At 41.8% G+C, this 21,505-nt stretch overlaps 1 protein-coding gene across 5 annotated transcripts in view; it reads left to right on the forward strand.

Moving 5' to 3' along the window:
- Nucleotides 1-21,505, forward strand: part of Brca1 (BRCA1 DNA repair associated) — a 61,947-nt gene that overhangs the window by 11,689 nt on the left and 28,753 nt on the right. For 4 of the 5 annotated variants that reach the window (XM_052194670.1, XM_052194672.1, XM_052194671.1 and 1 more), the window contains exons 4-12: nucleotides 1,047-1,124; nucleotides 2,817-2,905; nucleotides 6,348-6,487; nucleotides 7,126-7,228; nucleotides 8,338-8,383; nucleotides 9,976-10,052; nucleotides 11,624-14,935; nucleotides 15,797-15,864; nucleotides 21,163-21,334. In XM_052194670.1, the coding sequence (XP_052050630.1) occupies nucleotides 1,047-1,124; nucleotides 2,817-2,905; nucleotides 6,348-6,487; nucleotides 7,126-7,228; nucleotides 8,338-8,383; nucleotides 9,976-10,052; nucleotides 11,624-14,935; nucleotides 15,797-15,864; nucleotides 21,163-21,334 (4,085 nt within the window). The remainder of the gene's footprint in view (nucleotides 1-1,046; nucleotides 1,125-2,816; nucleotides 2,906-6,347; nucleotides 6,488-7,125; nucleotides 7,229-8,337; nucleotides 8,384-9,975; nucleotides 10,053-11,623; nucleotides 14,936-15,796; nucleotides 15,865-21,162; nucleotides 21,335-21,505) is intronic. The other variant, XM_052194674.1, reaches the window with a different exon arrangement.

Raw genomic sequence — 21,505 nt, forward strand, 5'->3', positions numbered from 1 at the left:
TCAGGAAAACATTGTCTCAAACAAACATACAACAACAAAAGAGTCCTGGCCAAGCTGGAATTCACTCTCTAGACCAGACTGGTTTTAAATTCAAATCTTTTTGTTTCCCTCCCTCCCTCTCTCCCTCCCTCCCTCCCTCCCTCCCTCCCTCCCTTCCTCCCTCCCTCCCTCCCTCCCTCCCTTCTTCCTTCCTTCCTTCCTTCCTTCCTTCCTTCCTTCCTTCCTTCCTTCCTTCCTTCCTTCTTTCCTTCCTTTATTCCTTCCTTCCTTCCTTCCCCCTTCCTTCCTTCCTTTCTCTCTCTCCCTCTCTTCCTCCCTCCCTCCCTCCCTCCCTCCCTCCCTCCCTCCCTTCCTTCCTTCCTTTCTTTCAACAAGGTTTCTCTGTGTATTTAGACAAGGTTTCTCTGTATACAGCCTTGACTGTCTTGGAACTTTATAGAGCAAGCTGGCCTTGACCTCACAGAAATCCACCTGTCCCTGCCTCCCAAATGTTGGATGGATTAAAGGCTTGTGCATCATGCCAGAGTAGAATCATATTATTTTAATTACTGTAGATTTGTAGTGACGTGTAGAGTTTTTGGTTGCTTGGTTGTAGAGAGCAGACCTGGGGCTTATGAATACTGGGCAAGCACTTTATCTCTGATATATATCTGGCACTTGGTGCTGAGCCTTTAAACTAATATAACCATTTTATATTAACTACTTAAGCATTTATATCTGATTATGCAGCATGAAATAATTATGAGTATATCATTAAATATGCTGCATTAAGTTTTTTAGTGTTTTACTTGATCATAACAGTAAGTCATATGCAGGTAAGTGCAATTTTCATAGGTCATTTCTTATGTCATTTGATTTTTCTGCTTATGCAGCATCTAAAAATAATTACTGAAAAATCATTGGTTGTAATTTACCTGCCATTACTCTTTAAATGACTCTTAAAGGCGTATGTGAAATTTTCTTCATGGCTATGGCCTTTTGAGTGTTCTTTCTACAAAAAAAAAAAAAAAGGTAACTTAAATTGGTTTTCTTGTTCTAATTTATAGATTTTGTATGCTGAAACTTCTTAACCAGAAGAAAGGGCCTTCACAATGTCCTTTGTGTAAGAATGAGATTACCAAAAGGTAAATAATTTGTGTAGTCATGGGAGGTTGGAAGCAACATGGCAGGGAAAAGTAGAAATTAATGTGTAGGTAATATTTCTATAAAACCATTCACCAATAGAAAAATATACTAAATGCGTTTGGGAACTAGAGGTGTAACTTGATTGGTAGAGTGCTTGCTAAGTAGACACAAGGCACAGACTTCACTTGGCGGTAAGTACCACATAAACCAGGCATCTCGCCTGAGGTGGCTGAGCAGGTAAAGTTGCTGTCAAGCTGAAGACCTGAGTTTGGTTCCCCAGACCCCTGATGGAAGGTGAGAACTGACTCTTCGCAGCCTGTCTCTAGCCTCCAAGCATGAGCTGTGGCATACATGCACTCTTTCTCTAGTTGATTAATTAATTTTTTTTTTAATTTAAGAATAAGGTCTAGAGAGTTGGCTCAGAAATTAGGGGTATTTGTAGTTTATGACTGTATAAAATCATTTCCTTGGAAGTTTTTATGAGACATCTGCTGTCAACAAGTCTTCTCAGCTTGCTGCCTTGTTCTCCCACACGTGCTAGTCAGCTCCCATCTTGCTTAACTTCCAACACCAATGCGTTCAAGGTGCACTCAGCACAGTCTCAGGTGGAGCTGCACTTGGGTATGCTGTGCATCTCCTGTCACCATTGGATCTGTTAGGGCACATGCTTTGTCTCTTTCGGTCAATCCTGTTTTGCCAGTGTTTAGATCATAGTAGGCAGCCAGATATTTTTAGAAGAGAAATTAATTATATTCTATCTAAGCCTGAATCTCTCTTCCTATTTTGGTGTCTATTTTCAAAATGACAAAATTACTATTTGATGCAAGTCTGAGAAGCAGCGCTGGCAGTAAGGGTTGGGTTGGGATGTTAATCAGTCATAAGGTCTTTCTGCTGTTGATTTATATCTGCTCTGTATTCAGGGTACAATTTTGCGGCAGGGGCAGGTTAAGACTAGGAGGTCTCTCTTTGGATTTGAAATTACTATGACTACCCTCAAACTACAGATCCTCCTGCTTCCACTGGGATCACAGGAGTGTGCTGCTCTGCTGGGTTTTTAGGTTTGTTTGAAACAGTGTCATGTAGTCCAGATTGGCTTGAACGTATAATTCTATCTCTGTCTCTTAGGCACAGGATCACAGGCATACATAACCATGCCACGCTCAGGACTGTTTTGTTAGGGAATTTTAGGCTTTTGGTGGATTTGTATGAGTTACCAAAGTATTTAAAAAATCTATATAGCTGGGTGGTGGTGGCACACTCCTGTAATCCCAGCACTCTGGGAGGCAGAGGCAGGCGGATTTCTGAGTTCGAGGCCTGGTCTACAGAGTAAGTTCCAGGACAGCCAGGGCTATATAGAGAAACCCTGTCTCGAGAAAAGAAAAGTTACATATATATATGTAAAGTCTGTATAGTCAAAAAGAGAAAGAAAGCATGCAGGCACATAAAACAAAAGCAAAATAAATATACCCATGAGGTTTATTCTCATGTTACTGATTCGGTGATTGTAATGTGATGGACCTGGTAGGACTGTGTTTTTACTGTGCTGGGGATCAAATTACTAGTTCTCTGAGATTGTGCTTTCTACTACATCTAAAGTAGGAAAGTTACAATCCATGTGTTTATGTGTCTTTCTTTTAGTGTGATTAAAATTAATAATCATTTGTATGCTTCTCAAAAAAACTTAATTTCAGGAGCCTGCAGAGAAGTACAAGGTTTGGTCAGCTTGTTGAAGAGCTGCTGAAAACCATTGATGCTTTCGAGCTTGACACCGGCGTGCAGTGTAAGTGCCACACGGCCCAGGGGCGGTGCTCGGGGCTGGCTGGAAAGCTTGAGTTTAAAGCTGTTGTACGGGAATAGATGATGACACTGCGTGGTCTGGTTAAGAGTTAGATCTGTGGCTGGAATTGTTCTATTTATTGTCCTTGTTTATTGGGAGGCCAGGAGCACAGGCTGGGACAGATGTGTCTATTCGTGTGGAGCCAGAGGTCATTCAGGCATTGCTCCTCGGGAGCCATCCACATTATCTTTTGATAATTCTTGGGAATTGTTGACCTGATACAGTTAGTGTTGGTGTTAGTGGCCTTTACTCAAAGGTCTTAGTGAATAAAAGTTTTATTACTAGTAATCATATGTGTTTGTGTATGATATGTGAGTGCACACATGCATGCACCAGGGCACACATTTGGATAGAAAAGGGGGTTGGTTTTTTTTTTTTTTCTTTCACCTTTACATGGTGTTAAGTCTGAAAATTGTGAGGAAAAAAGACCAAATCCATGGTTGTCTAATTAGAGCCAGCTTTGTTTTTAGGTTTGTTTGAAACAGTGTTAGATAGGACAATGGACACTGGCCAGGTCCATACCTGGGCTTTCCAGAGAATGGCATTGAATTATGTTAGTCAGGTACTCACAAAGGCAGAACACACATGGCTATGTTCTTCCCACCTTCTCGCAATCAGGGATGGGGAGGGGCAAGCATTTATCCTGACGTACTTCCTGTCTACCTATCAAGCATATCCTGTGCAGTTAGGACAGCCAATCTTACAGCCCCCAGCATTCCAGGAAGTTAATTGTCCTTGGGCAAGTGGGACTTCCAGGTTAACGTTAGCCCCCACACTTCAGTTAGGGTCAAGCTCAGGTCATAACTCTTTGTGGCCAGCACTTGGACCTGCTGAGCTATCCTTCAGCCTGAATTTTAAAACTACGTCTATTAGTCTTGCATTTTATACTCCAGTCCTAAAATGTGCTTTGTTTTGTTTTGTTTTGCTTTGTTTGTTTGTTTTTGAAAAGTTCCTGGCTATCCTGGAACTCTCTAGACCAGGCTGGCCTTGATCTCAGAGCTCTGTCTGCTTCTGCCTCCCAAGTGCTAGGATTAAAAGGCATGTGCCATTACCACCTAGCCTAACAAGTATATCTTAATGTCTCTGAAACTGGGAGCATTTTAGAGAAATATGATAAATCTGTTAGTGGGAAAACACTAATTTAATTTATTAGTTTTCAGGTATTTGGGGTGGAATAAAAATAACTTGATAGTCTCTGAATTTCTTTTTTTTTTTTTTAAGATTTATTTATTATATATAAGTATACTGTAGCTGTCTTCAGATGTACCAGAAGAGGGCATCACATCTCTTTATGGATGGTTGTGAGCCACCATGTGGGTGCTGGGATTTGAACGCATGACCTTTGGAAGAGCACTCGGTGCTCTTACCCACTGAGCCATCTCTCCAGCCCTGTCTCTGAATTTCTAAATTGGACTTTTAAAATAATTATAGGTGATCAGGGCTGGAGAGGTGTTCAAAATGTTGAACTACTGTTTGTTTTTTTAATTTTTTTAATTGGATATATGCTTTATTTACATCTCAAATGTTAACTCCTTTCCCAGTTTTGTTTTTTGTTTTTTTTTGTTTGTTTGTTTGTTTGTTTTGTTTTTCTAGGCCTTTCCCAGTTTTTCACCCTCCTGAATAGGCCCTATCCCATCCTCCCTCCCCCTACTTCTCTGGGGATGTTCCTCCATCCAGCCCACTCCCACCTCCCTGTCCTCAATGCCCCTATACTGGGACATCTATCAAGCCTTCATAAGACCAAGGACCTCTCCTTCCATTGATGCCTAACAAGGCAGTCCTCTGCTACATATGCAGCCAGAGCCATGTTTATTCCTTGGTTGATGGCTTAGTCCTTGGGAGCTCTGGGGGGGGGGGGGTCTGGTTGGTTGATATTATTGTTCTTCCTATGGGGTTGCAAATCTCTTCAGTCCTTTCTCTGACTCCTCCATTGGGGACCCCATGCTCAGTCCAATGGTTGGCTGTGAGTGTCTGCCTCTGTATTTGTAAGGCTCTAGCAGGGCCTCTCAGGAGACAGCCATATCAGATTCCTTTCAGCAAGCATTTCTTGGCATCCTAAATTCCCCCCCCCCCTCCCGAGACAGGGTTTCTCTGTGTAGCCCTTGGCTGTCCTAGAACTCACTTTGTAGACCAGGCTGGCCTCGAACTCAGAAATCTGCCTGCCTCTGCCTCCCAACCTTCCATGTGCAGGGATTAAAGGCGTGCACCACCACCACCACCACCACCACCACCACCGCTCAGCTCCTAAATTTTTTTTTTTTTTTCCGAGACAGGGTTTCTCTGTGTAGCCCTGGCTGTCCTGGAACTCACTCTGTAGACCAGGCTGGCCTCGAACTCAAGTGCTGGGATTTACAGGCATACGCCACCAAGCCCGGCCTAAATATTTTTTTTAAAGGCTTATTTTATTTATTTATTATATGTAAGTACACTGTAACTGTCTTCAGACACTTTTTCTTCTCTCTGCAACCCTACTCACTCATTGTAGCTGTCTTCAGACTCTCAGAAGAGTGACATTAGATCTCATTACAGGTGGTTGTGAGTCATCATGTGGTTGCTGGGAATTGAACTCACGACCTTCGGAAGAGCAGTCAGAGCTCTTAACCACTGTTCTTAAGTACTGTTTTTAACAGAGGACCCAGGTTCATCTCTCATCAGCCACAGCAGGTGGCTTACAACTTTAGGGCCACAATGCCTTCTGACTTCTGCAGGTGCCTGCACACACGTACTCCACATGAATTAATGCTTACATACACATAAGTTAAAAATTAAACCTAGACAAGCATGGTGGCTTATGCCTTGACTCCTAGCACTCAGAGGGCAGGTAGACCTTGGAGTTCAGAGCTATCAAATTCCAGGCTAATGAGGGCTGTACAGAACCTACCTTAAAAAAAAGGCCAAAATACTTAAATATACCCATATTGCATTATTTTTGTTTATTTGCTTGTTTTTTGGGGACAAGGTTTCTCTGTGTAGACCTAGCTGTCCTTGAACTCAGAGACCCTCCTGCTTCTGCCTCTTCTGCTGGTGCTGCCACCTCTAGGCCTTTTTTTTTTTTTAAATCCTAATACAGCAAAGAACAAGCACAGTATTCTCTTTAGATGTTTATTTGTTGTTTTTTTTTTCTGGGGGGGGTGTTTTTTTTTGGTTTTTGTTTGTTTGTTTGTTTGTTTGTTTTTGAGACAGGGTTTCTCTGTGTAGCCCTGGCTATCCTGGAACTCACTCAGTAGACCAGGCTGGCCTCGAACTCAGAAATCTGCCTGTCTCTGCCTCCCACAGTGCTGGGATTACAGGCGTGCGCCACCACCACCCAGCCTGGATATTTAATAAAGATTAATTTAATGTGTTTTTTTTTCCAACTAAAAAAATGTGTCTTTTTGTTTTATAGTTGTAAATGGTTTTGGTTTTTCAAAAAAGAAAAATAATTCTTTTGAGCATTTGAATGAGGAGGCGTCTATCATCCAGAGTGTGGGCTACCGAAACCGTGTCAAAAGACTTGGACAGATTGAATCTGGAAATGCCGCCGCGGTAATGCTGTCTTCCACGTTTTTCTGGCATCTCTTTATTGAGTATTAAGGAGTTAGTGAGTGTGTGGATTTATATGAGAAACTTAGAGAGACGACAAGGAGGAGGGTGCATTTAGTGGCTGGACAAGTGTTTGATTTCTTTCTTTTTTCTTCTTTTTAAAGATGTATTCATTTTATTTATATGAGTACACTGTAGCTGTCTTCAGACACACCAGAAGAGGGCGTCTGATCTCATTACTAATGGTTGTGAGCCACCATGTTGTTGTTGCCGGGAAATGAGCTCAGGACCTCTGGAAGAGCAATCGGTGCTCTTAACCGCTGAGTCGTCTTACTTAGCACCTGTTTCATGGCTTTAAATCAGCATGTAATGCAGTACAAAGAAATATATATAATAAAACGCTATGACATTTTCAAACAAGATGTGTTCATAGTTCTTTCCCTTGGTTCCCACCTTTGCTACCTCTCTACCTCCTTTGTAGCCTCTCCCCCCCCCCCAGATTCTTCTTCTTATCATTTACTCTTTTCAAAAATACATTTTATGTTGCCAACCTTATTGTGATTATAATTAGTTTTGGAAAAATAAATCTGAAGAAAAAAATTTCAGAAAGTAAAACATAGGCATTCTTTACTGTTTAACAGAAGGACAGCCTCAGTGTCCAGCTGTCTAACCTTGGAATTGTGAGATCAGTGAAGAAAGATAGGCAGACACAACCTCGAAATAAATCTGTCTACATTGAATTAGGTAAGAGTCTCAGATTTTGTTAAGTTGGAAATAATACTTGCTAGATTGTTTGGCTTAGAGTTTTATCATAGATTTATTATATGTGCTGCATGGAGTTTTGGTAAGTGGAAATAAAATAATTTTATGGGTTCTATGATGAATTAGAGATTTTGTAAAAGTATTACTTCACACCTTGAAGAATCCTACCAGAAGGATGTCTGGTTATGAGGTCAAGTGAATTTTGGAAAAAATGTCAAGTCACAATAGAAAAAAAAAATAGGATTGGTTGCCATAGCATTTAAAGGAACCTAGGATAAACTCTACAAGTTCTGTGTGCCAAGAAGACACTCAGAGCCCAGACAGGCAGCTCTATCTTAGCACAGGCCTGGGTTTGCCATCCCAGCACCTGAGAGGCTGAACTGGAGAATCATGAGTTTGAGGTCAATCTGGGGTACATAGAGAACCCTAGCTCAAAATCATTGTTGTTATTGTCATCATCGTAGAAATAGTAATAATAGTAAATAATCAAACTGGGAAGAATGGTGTGTTTTGAGTTCCTAGCACCACCATTTGTCTTCATCTATAGCAGATCTTGTCTTATAAAAATATTCCAGGGGATGGTGAGATGTTTTAGTTGATAAGGCACTTGCCACCTAAATTCAATCCCTAAATTCCACAGGGTGGAATGAGAAAACCAGCTCCAACAAGTTGTCCTCTGACATCTGCACTGTACATACAAGTAATTATGTGTTAATAAAAGTAGTGCAGATATTGTCAGATAATATTTAGGAGCACTGCTATTGTATTTTTTATACCTTATCTAAAATGTTAGTCCTGAGGTGATGAGAAAATTAACTCAAACAGAGTAAGAATTTGGACATAGGAAGCTGGCTTTGGGACTGTGCCTTTGGCCACTTCTCTGTATTGCCACATATGTCTGTACCTGCCACATAGTGGGTATTATATAATAATTATATATATATTATAAATATTTCTGGATGAACTACTGTATGCTTTACAAAGAGCAAGGAGGTTTTTTGTTTTGTTTTGTTTTGTTTTTTTAACCCTTAAAAACCTTGACTGACTTTTGGTTTTTCTTTTTTCTTTTCTTTTTTTTTTTTTTTTTTAAGAATCTGATTCTTCTGAAGAGATAGTAAATAAACCAGATAATTTCAGGTGAGTCAAAGAGAGTCTTTGTCTATAAAGCTGGTATTTTCATATCTAATTAATATTGAGGATCCTAGATTTAGATCATAGTATTATAAAAAATATTAAGTTTTGTCTGCTTTATTTTCTGGAAATCTTTTTTGTTTGTTGAACATTTTTTTTTAATGCCAAAAAAGTTTTAGATAACAGTTCAAGTCACCACGCATTTGTTTCCACCAGATGGTTGTTCTGAGTTTCTCATAAATGGAAATAATTATTAATTTTGGGGCAGGGTCTGTCTATAGAGCCCTGGCTGTCCAGGAACTCACTCTGTAGACCTCTAAGTCTTAGATTGTGTGCTGCTTTTCAAGTCACTGAACGCATCCACCACTATGCCTGACCCCAACAGCTTATTTTTATTTCTAATCACCCAGTTTGCTCCCTTAAGATCTGTGATACCTGGTCATTATCAGTAATTTGTTTATAAATTACTTTTATCTAACCTTATAGCTGGGAGAGAGGGCTAGAAGTATATGGTTCAGTAATAGAGATTAAAGATTTATTTAATTTTATATGAAACCAGTTGTGGCGCATGCCTTTAATCCCAGCACTCAGGATGTAGAGGCTGGTGGATCTCTGAGTTTATGGACCACCTAGTGTACATAGCAAGTTCTATGTATTCTAGGATAGAATACATAGAGAGACCTTGTTTATTTTTATATATATATAAAAATAAATGAGTATTTTTCTTGCATGTATATTTGTGCACCACATTTGTTCCTAGTGGCTGAAGAAGTCAGAAGAATGCATTAGATCCCGTGGAATTGGAGTTACAGATGCTATGAGCCACCATTTGGGTTATGGGATTAAACCCAGGTCCTCTGGAAAATTAACCTATGCTCTTAACCCTGAACCATTACTCCATTACTCCAGGGTATTGGGCCATCCACTGAGTGTAATCAATCCCACCCCTATAAGGGGCCCCACGCCCTTGAAGGAAACTGTCTCTTCCTCAGCTGTCCATAGCTCCTTAGTCAGGGGTGTAGCTCACGAGCCCCTCCCCTCTCCGTGCTAGAATGTTGATAGGCTTGATCATGTATAGACGTTGTGCAAACCAAGACTGCTGTGAGCTCCTGAGTATAGTGCCTCTGGCATGTCCTATAGTATGGGACATTTTCCAAATTTATTTATCATTTATAATTCACAGCATCTTTTTAAAGAATTAAAATGTGGGGGGGGGCCTGGAGAGATGGCTCAGTGTTAAGAGCACTGACTGCTTTTCTAGAACAGTTTTGCTCTGGTCTTTCCAACCTCTGGTTCTTAGAATCTTTCAACCCCTTCTTCATCAGTGGTCCCTGAGCATGCTTGTGAGAGTATGTGAGTGAGTGAGTGAGTGTGTGTGTGTGTGTGTGTGCGCGTGCGCGCGCGTGCGCTTGCTTGCATATCTAGAAAGCAACACTCTGCACTATGATCTTTGTGACTGTACTTGGAGAACAGATTTCAGAAGGTGAGTAGTCAGTCAGCTCAGTTGTTACAGCCCTATATAGAGATGCTGACATAATTGATTGTGCACATTTTACTGAGCATAGAATTTCTTATAGGGGTTGTCTTTTCTCCTTTAGTGTGAGAGACCAGGAATTGTTACAGATCTCCCCTCAAGGAGCAGGAGATGAAGGCAAGTTTCACTCTGCAAAAGAGGGTAAGTCAGGCCTTCCTGACATAATGACACTGAGGGGCACTGGGACGATGCTGTTCCATAACTGCATTCATCTGGAGGCCATTTTCCAAATTTATTTATCATTTATAATTCACAGCATCTTTTTAAAGAATTAAAATGTGGGGGCCTGGAGAGATGGCTCAGTGTTAAGAGCACTGACTGCTTTTTCAGAGGTCCTGCGTTCAGTTCCCAGCAACCGCATGGTGGTTCGTGACCATCTGTGATGGGATCCGATGCCCTCTTCTGGCATGTCTAAAGAGAGTGACAATGTGCTCGCATACATGAAATAAATAAATAAATCTTTTTTTTAAGGAGGGGAGGGGGATGATGATGTCATTATTTTTTCTTCAGCTGCCACTGTGAGATAGTGAGTAGTACTAGACTGCTGTGGTTACAGTAATATCGTGGGTAGCTAAAGCTGCCAGTGAATTTGTTTTTTAAAAGACAGTTCTGTGTAACCCAGTGCATTCTAAGCATACTTTTGTTTAAGCCTCCCAAGCTGGGACTAATCTGCTTTTATTTAAATCTTAAGAGACTACAGAAATAAGTGATGTGCTCTAATTCCTGTGTTTGAGAAAATATCAGACTTCACACAGTGGGGTTGTATGAGCTAGATATTCAGTATACTTGGTAGTTTATGATGTTAGCATCTCTAAAGAAGCCAGTGGAAGCCAGTTAGTGGTGATGGAAGCCTTTAGTCCCAGAACTTGGGAGGCAGAGGCAGATGAATCTCTGAGTTCGAGGCCAGCATGGTCTCAGATTTCTAAGACAGACAGGGCTACACAGAAAACTTTTCTCCAACAAACAAACGATTAAAAAAAGCTCGTGGATTAGGGCTGGAGAACTGACTAAGCCGTTAAGAGAACTTGTTCTTCTTGCAGAAGTCCTGGGTTTGATTCCCAGCCACCCACATTGGGTAGTTCGCAACCATCCATAACTCTAGTTCCTGGGGATCTGCAGCCCTCTTGTCTCTTCTTTGAGTACCAGGCATGCCTGTGGTACACATACATGGATGCAAGCCAAAACAAAGATGTTGTGGATAGCCCTGGGCTTATATGTTGATGCTCCTCAGAGGGGTTGCAGATGAGGAGTTGCCTTGTGAACCTTCTCCCCATCTTAACTTTTCAAATAAAGGCTTGAGCCAGAGATTGGGCAGGAGGAAGGGGGAGGAGCTGAGAGTTGAGGGGAGGAGAAAAGGATCCCTGGGAATGGGGAGGAGCTACGGGATTGACAGAGAGGCTGCAGAGAGAAGCCCTGGCCTGGAGAAACCCCAAGTTCTATGGGGTAATATAGATGGGAATAGAGTAGTATAGTGGGAGATCTGCCCAGTCTAGGCTTGTAGATGTTTTGTTACTGATTGAGTTGAGATTTCTTTTACCGGGGAATTGGGTTGGAAACAAAGTAGCAACACATAGACACTTATGTTCTTTTAAGAATATCTAAAATTAAAAAATAAATAAGGTTAGTTGATTGGTTTCTACTCTCCAGTTGCATTTGGTATATAGTTTCTCATGATAATTCCATTCTTAAGAACCTTGTTTTGTGTATTTCAGATGCTTGTGAGTTTTCTGGGGGCATCAGAAACATTGAACATCATCAATGCAGTGATAAAGATTTGAACCCCACTGAGAATCATGCAACTGAAAGGCATCCAGAAAAATGTCAGAGTATTTCTGTTTCAAACGTGCATGTGGAGCCATGTGGCCCAGATGCTCATGCCGGCTCATTACAGCACGAGACCAGCAGGTTATTGCTCACTGAAGACAGAACAAATGCAGAAAAGGCTGAATTCTGTAATAAAAGCAAACAGTCTGGCGTAGCCGTGAGCCAGCAGAGCAGATGGGCTGAAAGTAAAGAAACACGTAATGGCAGGCAGGACCCCAGCACCGAGGAAAGGGTAGGTCCAAATGCTGATTCCCTCTGTGGGAGAAAGAAGTGGACTCATCCGAAAAGTCTGTGCCCTGAAAATTCTGGAGCTGCCACCGATGTTCCTTGGATAACACTAAATAGCAGCATTCAGAAAGTTAATGAGTGGTTTTCCAGAACTGGTGAAATGTTAACTTCTGACAGCGCATCTGACAGGAGGCATGAGTCAAATGCTGACGCAGCTATTGTGGTGGAAGTTTCAAATGAAGTGGATGGATGTTTCAGTTCTTCAAAGAAAACAGACTTAGTAGCCCCTGATCCCTATAATACTTCAAGGTGTAAAAGTGGAAAAGACTTCTCCAAACCAGTAGAGGATAATATCAGTGATAAAATCTTTGGGAAAACCTATCAGAGAAGGGGAAGCCGCCCTTCCTTGAGCCATGTGACTGAAATTACAGGCATATTTACTACTGCACCACAGATAACACAAGAGCAGCCCTTCACAAATAAATTAAAACGTAAAAGAAGTACATGCCTTCGTCCTGAGGACTTTATCAAGAAAGCAGATTTAGCAGTTGTTCAAAGGACTCCTGAAAATATAAACCAGAGAACTGACCAAATGGAACCAAGTGACCAAGCAGTGAGTATTACCAGTAACTGTCAGGAGAACAAAACAACAGGTAATAGTCTCCAGAAAGAGAACAACGCTCACCCAATAGAATCGTTGAGAAAGGAACCTGCTTTCACAGCTAAAGCCAAATGTCTGAGCAACAGCATAAGTGATTTGGAGGTAGAATTAAATGTCCACAGTTCAAAAGCACCTAAGAAAAATAGGCTGAGGAGGAAGTCTTCTACCAAGTGTGTTCTTCCATTTGAACCAGTCAGTAGAAATCCAAGCCCACCTCGTGCTGAGCTTCAGATCGATAGTTGTGGTAGCAGTGAAGAAACAAAGAAAAACAATTCCAACCAAATGCCAGCCAGGCACATTAGAGAGCCTCAACTCATCGAAGCCAGTGAAACTGCAGCTGATGCCAAGAAGAGCGAGCCAAATGAACACACAAGGAAGAGAAGCGCCAGCGATGCTTTCCCAGAAGAGAAATTAATGAACAAAGCTGGCTTATTAACTAGCTGTTCAAATCCTAGAAGACCTCAGGGACCTGTCAGTCCTAGCCCTCAGAGAAAAGGAGTAGAGCAACTCGAAACATTCCAAATGCCTGACAATACCAAAGAACTCAGGGATCTGGTCCTGGCAGGAGAGCCCAGCGGCAAACCCACTGACCGGTCTGAGGAGAGCACCAGCGTGTCCTTGGTACCTGACACTGACTATGACACTGAGAACAGTGTCTCAGTCTTGGAAACTAACGCTGTCAGAAATGCAAGAACAGGATCCATTCAGTGTATGACTCAGTTTATCGCGAGTGAAAACCCCAAGGAACTTGTTCGTGGTTCTAACAACGCTGACAGTGGCACAGAGTGCTTCAAGCACCCGTTGAGACATGAGCTTAACCACAGTCAGGAGACAATAGAAATGGAAGACAGTGAACTTGATACTCAGTATTTGCAGAATACATTTCAAGTTTCCAAACGTCAGTCATTTGCTTTATTTTCAAAACCTAGAAGTCCCCAAAAGGACATTGTTCACTCTGTGCCCTCAAGGGAACTGAGTCCAAAGGTGACTTCTAAAGGTAAACAAATAGAATGTCAGGGACAGGAAGACTCTGAAATCAGTCATGTACAGGCAGTTACAGCCGCAGCGGGGTTCCCTGTGCTCTGTCAGGGAGGTAAGCCAGTTGCTGATACAACGTGTGCTGGGGTTTCTAGGCTTTGTCCGTCATCTCATTACAGAAGTGGTGCGAATGGGCTCAGCACCACAGGTAAAACTGGAATTTCACAAAACTCACATTTTAAACAATCAGTTTCTCCCATCAGGTCATCTATAAAAACTAACAGTAGAAAACCTCTGACAGAGGGACGATTAGAGAAACATACATCATCAAGTGAAAAGGCAATTGGAAATGAGACCATTGTTCAAAGTACAGTACACTCAATTAGCCAGAATAACAAAGGAAATGCCTGTCAAAAAGCCAGTTCAGGCAGTATTAATGAAGTATGTTCCACTGGTGAAAACTTGCAGGAACAACTAGGTAGAAACAGAGGGCCTGAGGTAAACACCATGCTTCCATTAGATGGTACGCAGCCTAGTGTCTGCGAACTCAGGGTTCTTCTAAGTGATAAGCTTCTTGAAATAAAGAAGCAGGAGGGTGAGGCTGTTGGTGCAGACTTCTCTCCGTGTCTGTTCTCAGATCATGAACAATCTATGCGAAGTGGTAAGATTTTTCAGGTTTGCTCAGAGACACCTGATGACCTGTTGGATGATGTTGAAATTCAGGAAAATACTAGCTTCGGTGGAGGTGACATCATGGAGAGATCTGCTGTTTTTAATGGAAGTGTCCTGAGAAGAGAGTCCAGTAGGAGCCCGAGCCCTGTAGCCCTTGTGTCGATGTCTCGGGGTCTCCACAGAGGGTCTAGGAAATTAGAATCCTCAGAAGAGAGCGACTCCACTGAAGATGAAGATCTCCCCTGCTTCCAACACTTACTGAGCAGAAGCAACACACATGAGCTTACCAGATGCAGCAGTGTTGTGACACAGCAGATGTCAGAGAAAGCAGAGGGGACCCAAGCACCGTGGAAGGGCAGCATCAGTGACTGTAATAATGAGGTGGTCTTGATGGAGGCGTCTCAGGAACATCAGTTTAGTGAGGATGCAAAGTACTCTGGCAGTATGTTCTCTTCACAGCACAGTGCAGCCCAACGTTCAACCACGAACGCAAATTCCCAGGATCCCAGTTTCAATCCACCTTCCAAACAAAGTGGTCTTCAGTTTGAGAATGAGGAAGCTATCCTAAGTGACAAGGAACTGATTTCAGATAATGAGGAAATGGCAGCTTGCCAGGAAGAGGATAATGATCAAGAGGAGGATAGTATCATCCCAGATTCAGGTAGTTTATTTGCACCAGTCTACAGAAGTGGGCTAAACATATACAGGCAAATCTCCTTCCTGGGTCTGGGAGATTGGGCCGGTTAATAGTAGGTACTTTGGGGGCTGGGGAAAGCCTGGAGAGAGGCCTCCGCTGTTAAGAACACTGGCTGCTCTTCCAGAGGATGTGGATTTAATTCCCAGTATCCATGTGGCAGCTCACAGTTTTTTGTCACTTTTTAATTCCAGGGGAATCTAATACTATCACACAGATACACAGGCAGGAAAAACACCAATACACATTAAAAAATAAAGTAGGTACTCTCTTATAATAAGCCCAAGTTGAGTTCCCAGCACCCATGTCAGGTGACTAAAACTCATAACCACCTGTAGCCTCCAGGGGTCAGGCATCTAATGCTTCTGACTTCCACAGTTATTTATTGCATTCATAAATAAGTAGCCCACACAGACACATTAAAAATAAAATATTTTTAATGCCATCATTTAGTCAGAATGGCTGTGTTTGGAATGTCTGAACATGAATAACCTAATTTTCAGTAAACTTGCTTCTAGTTTCTACTGCAGAATTTTTCTGAATTGTTTGGGGTGTTTTGTTTTTGTTTTTAGACAGAGTCTATCTATGTAGCCCTGACTAGTCTGCAACAAAGCTCTGCCTGCCTCTTCCTCCCAAAATCTGGGATTAAATACATTCACCTCACCCAGCCTGTTGTAGGAGTTCTGAAAGGAAATCAGTGTCCCAGATGTAGTCATTTATGTGACATGAGGGTGAAGCTATGCAAGGGAAGGAACAGGTACTGCAGGCTGCAGGGTTCATGGTATGATTTTACATCTGAGTCTGATTGTATTGTCATTTTATGTAAAGCATCTGGATATGAGAGTGAAACAAACCTTTCTGAAGACTGCTCACAGAGTGATATTTTAACGACTCAGGTAAGAAGCATGCACAAGTTTGAGATGTCCTTTGTGGTATAGACTGTATTTTCACACATGCTCATTTTGTCTTTGGGTGAATGGTCTAACATACATAATCACTTGTATCCTCAAGTAAAAGTTCTCTAGCATCTAGGTGGAACTCACTACCTTTTATACCCATTGTCCAACTCACTGTATAACACCAATCTACTGTTAGAATAAGCCAGATCTAAAAATCCTACTTGCCTCATAGCAAAATTATATGAAAGCACTATTATATCAAAAGGGACATGTTTATTCTCTGAACCTAACTGAAGCCTACAGGATTCTTTCCACTAGAGGCCATCTTACCTTTCACTGTGTTATGGATATTTCTTTTATTTTTTGTCTTTTATAATCTAGTTGCTTGTTAGTATCTTTCTACTTAGAAAAGAGTGTACATGATATTCATTCCTGCACCTAGGAATTGCCACAGATGACTGGCTACTTTTGTATGAGGTTGTGCTCCTGTACTCAAGGCAGGAAAATGTCTTGAGAAAAAACATCTTTCTTACAGCCAGAACTTAGCTCTATCACCTTTCTTTTTGTTTTAAAAAAAAAAAAAAAAAAAAAAAGCCGGGCGGTGGTGTTACACGTCTGTAATCCCAGCACTCTGGGAGGCAGAGGCAGGCAGATTTGAGTTCGAGGCCAGCCTGGTCTACAGACTGAGTTCCAGGACAGCCAGGGCTATACAGAGAAAACCTGCCTCGAAAAAAAACAAAAATAAAAAAAATTAAAAAATAAAAAGTCTGGGTGCTGGAGAGATGGCTCAGTGGTTAAGAGCATCGACTGCTCTTCCAAAGGTCCTGAGTTCAAATCCCAGCAACCACATGGTGGCTCACAACCATCCTTAATGAGATCTGACACCCTCTTTTGGTGTGTCTGAAGACAGCTACAGTGTACTTACATAAAGTAAATAAATCTTTTTTTAAAAAAAAAATTCTTTAAAAAAAATAAAAATGTCCCAAACTTGCACTTCAAACCTAAGATTTGTCTAGATTTTTCTTTCCCGTATTTATCACTCACTAGCTGGGCAACTTCTGAGGGCCCCCTCTGTATTCCTCTACATAGTCCTGGGCAGAGTACACAGCAAGTCGGGAGCGAATATTGGTTACAGCCTTCTGCCTGACTTAGTTAATTGGCTTAATAACTAAGATCATGTGGCTTAGTTAATTGGCTCTGAATTAAAATATTGATATTCCCTTTTTTTTAAATATATATACATACATACATACATACATACATATACGTATGTTTATATGTGGATATGCCACTAAGGTAAATGTGGAAGTCAGATGACATAATATGTGAGTCAGTTCTGAGGATCAAATCAGGTCCTCCTGTGTGGTGGCAAGTGCTCTTATGCTCTGAGCCAACTCACTGCTCAATGGTGTGATTCGGAACCTTTTAAATCATCTTGCTATAACTTTTGTTTCTCTCCTAAGCATAAGTGTGCTTTTAGCTGCAGTATGTGAGTGACTTTTCTTCTCTTCTTAAAAAGTACTAAATTAAACGAAACTGGGAATTCTTAGTATTCCTAAGGTAACATTGTTGTCACAAAAGACTGCATCCCCTATTGGTTCTAGCACTCCAGTGGCAGAGACAGGTTGATCTCTGAGTTCCAGGCCAGGCTGCTTTATATGGTGAATACCAGACCAGTCAGGGCTACAAAGTGACATCCTATCTCAAAAAAATAGAACAAAACTTGATTAAAAGGCTTAAGTCTTCTCATAGTGTTCCACTCCTGCTCCTTTCTGGATTTATATTTGGGACTCTGTCAATATGTCTGTCACCTAATTCTGTCCCTTAGCTGCTTGTTTTTTAAGTTCCAGCTTTTTATTCCATCTGTCTGAGCCATACTGTATCAAATCTGACATTCAATTCACTACTCTGTTGTTTCTTGGGTCTCTGATCCTATTCCCAGAAATATGTTCATTATTTGATCAGGATTCATTTTTTAAAAGTGTTTTTATATCAATTATTCAAAACAGGTAACTTTGATCTGGACTAGTACAGACAAGCAAAATGATTGCAATGGAACCTTCCCTGTGTTTATATATAGAACTGAGGGGTAACATGACACAGATGCCTTATGTGGAATCACTGATATGCCTTTGTGATGCTCATGGGGTGTGTGTATGTGCACGCGATTGCCATCTCAGGCAGGTGAAGATGCAAGATTGTCTCTTCCCACTATGTAGGTCCTAAGTATTGACCTTGACTCATTAGGCTTGGTGGCAAGTACCTTTTCCTGCTGAACCATCTTGCCGACCCTCCCACCTCTCCATTTTATAACACAAAGATTTCCTTCAGTTGTTCATTTCCATATTAAATGCTTGCTGAAAATTTATCTGTGGTAGACAGTGGGGTGGGGCTTGGTGTTACATACCTAGTTCACCAGTAACCTTGGCATTCCCAGTGAGGGAAGTTTAGTCAGGAGAATCTCAACTTTGAAGCTAGCCTAGGATACATAGACTAGTCTTCACAACAAAAAGAAAACAAAATAAGGAAAGATTCCTCCCATCAGGGAAGTTGTGTGTTCCCCTGAATATAGTGACGCACAGGCAGCCTGAGCCAGGTCCTGATGTGGGCTGAACTTTGACCTGAGGTAATGACTAGGTTCTTTAGTGTTCAAAAATACCAACTTCTTAACTGAGCCAGATTATCCTATTTGAGGCCCTTTTGGGAAAAGGAGGTTTTGTTTGTTCGTTTTTGTTTTTGTTTTGTTTTGTTTTTTGGATTTTTGTTTGTTTGTTGTTTGTTTTTTGAGACAGGGTTTCTCTGTGTAGCCCTGGCTGTCCTGGAACTCACTCTGTAGACCAGGCTGGCCTCAAACTCAGAAAGCCCCCTGCCTCTCCCTCCCAAATGCTGGGATTAGAGGCGTGCGCCGTTGGAAAAAGGAGTCTTGATGTAAAGAGATATTTCAGAATTAGAGTCAGGCAAACATGATAACCTGTCTGGCTTTGTCCTCCCTGATGCATTTGAGCAATTTACCCAAAGTAGAATTTGTCTAAATTATACATTCCTTCCTATAGGAAAAGCCAAAAGAAAGCCACTGCAGCAGCCATCTGATTACTTTTTTTTAACTCCCCTAATTTTCTGGTGGGTGTAATGTCAAGTGGAAGCTGGATGGCAGCGTGGTTGTGATTGTTCCTAATTCAGCTTTTAAAGCGTTGGTCTGCTATCCATGTGGGGTCGTGGCTAGGATTTGATCAATGATGTCAGTACTCATGGGTACCACGTGGTGGCATTGGTTGCACTGCAGACATTGGCAGCAGTATAGTCTCAGTAGCAGTGGTGACCTTTGTAAAGCGCAAAATACATTTTTTTTTCTTTTTGGTCAGAAAATTCTCCTGAGAATTATGAATTTAGCATAGCTGTAGGAAGAAAATGGCCTGATTTTAGTGGAAAGCAAAGTCATTTTCAAGGGTCAGAAGAAAGAGAAGGTGAAACAGACTTCATTCCCCTCCCGCAGCTGAAAGCCAAGCATCAGCATTTCTTCTGAAAGTGGTGAGGAGACACATACTGGGAAATTCCTTTATGCCCACACCCTTTGCTTGTCAAATACCTTAGACTTGCTAGTTTGTCTGTGACAGAGTCCAGGATGGCCTCAACTCAACTGCTGTTATTAAAGCTACTGTGCCTAGCTTAAATTACTCTTCCCCCCCCCCCCCCCCTGCTTTCAGGACAAGGTTTCTCTGTGTAACAGTTCTGGATGTTCTGAAATTCACTTTGTAGATCATTCTGCAGTCTGGCCTTGAACTCACTGAGATCTGCCTGCCTCTACCTCCTAAGTATTGGGATTAAAGGTAGCTAGATTACCTTTTTTGTTTTGGTTTGGTTTTTTGAGACAGGGTTTCTCTGTGTAGCCCTGGCTGTCCTGGAACTCACTCTGTAGAACAGGCTGGCCTCGAACTCAGAAATCTGCCTGCCTCTGCCTCCCACAGTGCTGGGACTACGGACATATGCGCCACAATGCCCAGCTGCTAGATTACTTCTTGAAGTAGATCAGTAAACAGTATGAGCCCGTGTGCTAGAAGAGCTCATTATCTTGAATTGAAAACAGTAACTTAAGCTGGAGAGGTGGCTCACAGGTTAAGAGCACTGACTGGTCTTCCAGAGGTGCTGAGTTCAATTCCCAGCAACCACATGGTAGCTCATAACCATCTTTAATGGGATCTGATGCCCTTTTCTGGTGTGTCTGAAGGTAGCAGCAATGTGCTAACACACATTGTGTAAAATAAAATTTTTTTTTGGCTTTTTGGCTTTTTTTGGCTTTGGTTTTGTCGAGACAGGGTTTCTCTGTATAGCCCTGGCTGTCCTGGAACTCACTCTGTAGACCAGGCTGGCCTCGAACTCAGAAATCTGCCTGCCTCTGCCTCCCAGAGTGCAGAATGTCACAGGAAATTATTTAAAATTCATCCATCTAAAAACTAAATATGCCGAGCGGCGGTGGTGGCGCACACCTGTAATCCCAGCACTCTGGGAGGCAGAGGCAGGAGGATTTCTGAGTTCGAGGCCAGCCTGGTCTACAGAGTGAGTTCCAGGACAGCCAGGACCACACAGAGAAACACTGTCTCAAAAAACCAAAAAAAAAAAAAAAAAAGAAAGAAAGAAAAAAGAAAAAGAAATATATACTTGGAGCTAAGCACAGTGAGGCATCTTTTCACTCAGCTACAAATCTTTTTAAAATAATAAATAAATAAATCGGGCTGGAGAGAGGGCTCAGGCCGCTCTTACGGAGGACCTGGCTTCACACCTAGCACTCACCTGATAGCTTCTATACTTGGAGATCTAATGCCCTTCCATGACTTCTGAGAGCATCAGGCATACACATGAAGATAAGACATCCATAAACCTGAATTTAAAAAAAAATTTAATTAGACATTTTGTGAACTAATTAAATGACTTATTTCACAGTACCATATCTTTGAAACGTAGTTTATGTAGTTTGTGAACAGATTCTTGAGAATTTTAGCTTAAAATACTCTTATTACCCCACTCCATTCCCCATCTTTAAAAGAAAATGAGGAGCTACAGTGAAGCAAATCTGTCTGGGAGAGCTGGAGGGTGCACTCCTCCAACATCATGTTGAAATAATTTCAAGGTCATTAGCCACATGAGTATGGTTGGATTAAACGGTCTTCAACCAGAACTCATAATTCCATACTAGGTGATTTTCAGTTCCCATGCTAAAATTAATTGGTGTGACACATTTTTACTTTGTAGCCCATCTCTCTGAGTATGTAACTCTCTTGCTGTTGTTTGGTTTTACAGCAGAGGGCGACCATGAAGGATAACCTGATAAAGCTCCAGCAGGAAATGGCTCACTTGGAAGCTGTGCTAGGGCAGCATGGGAACCAGCCTTCTGGCCACTCCCCTTCCCTCCTAGCTGACCCTTGTGCCCTGGGAGACCTGCCAGATCTGGAACAAAACATGTCAGGAACAGGTGTGTGATGCTGATCAAATGCCAGTATAATAAGTAAAATTCTTCCCTCTCTTGACCCTCCATTTCCTCAGCGCATGTTTACCAAGTTGCTCCATGAGTAATTTGGGAACCTTTGTCCTCGTCCTGCTCACAAGAGATGTGCCGTTGAGAGGGACCCAAGGCAGTCATTCA

The sequence above is a fragment of the Apodemus sylvaticus genome, chromosome 10, assembly GCF_947179515.1.
Source record: "Apodemus sylvaticus chromosome 10, mApoSyl1.1, whole genome shotgun sequence".
NCBI lineage: Eukaryota > Metazoa > Chordata > Mammalia > Rodentia > Muridae > Apodemus > Apodemus sylvaticus.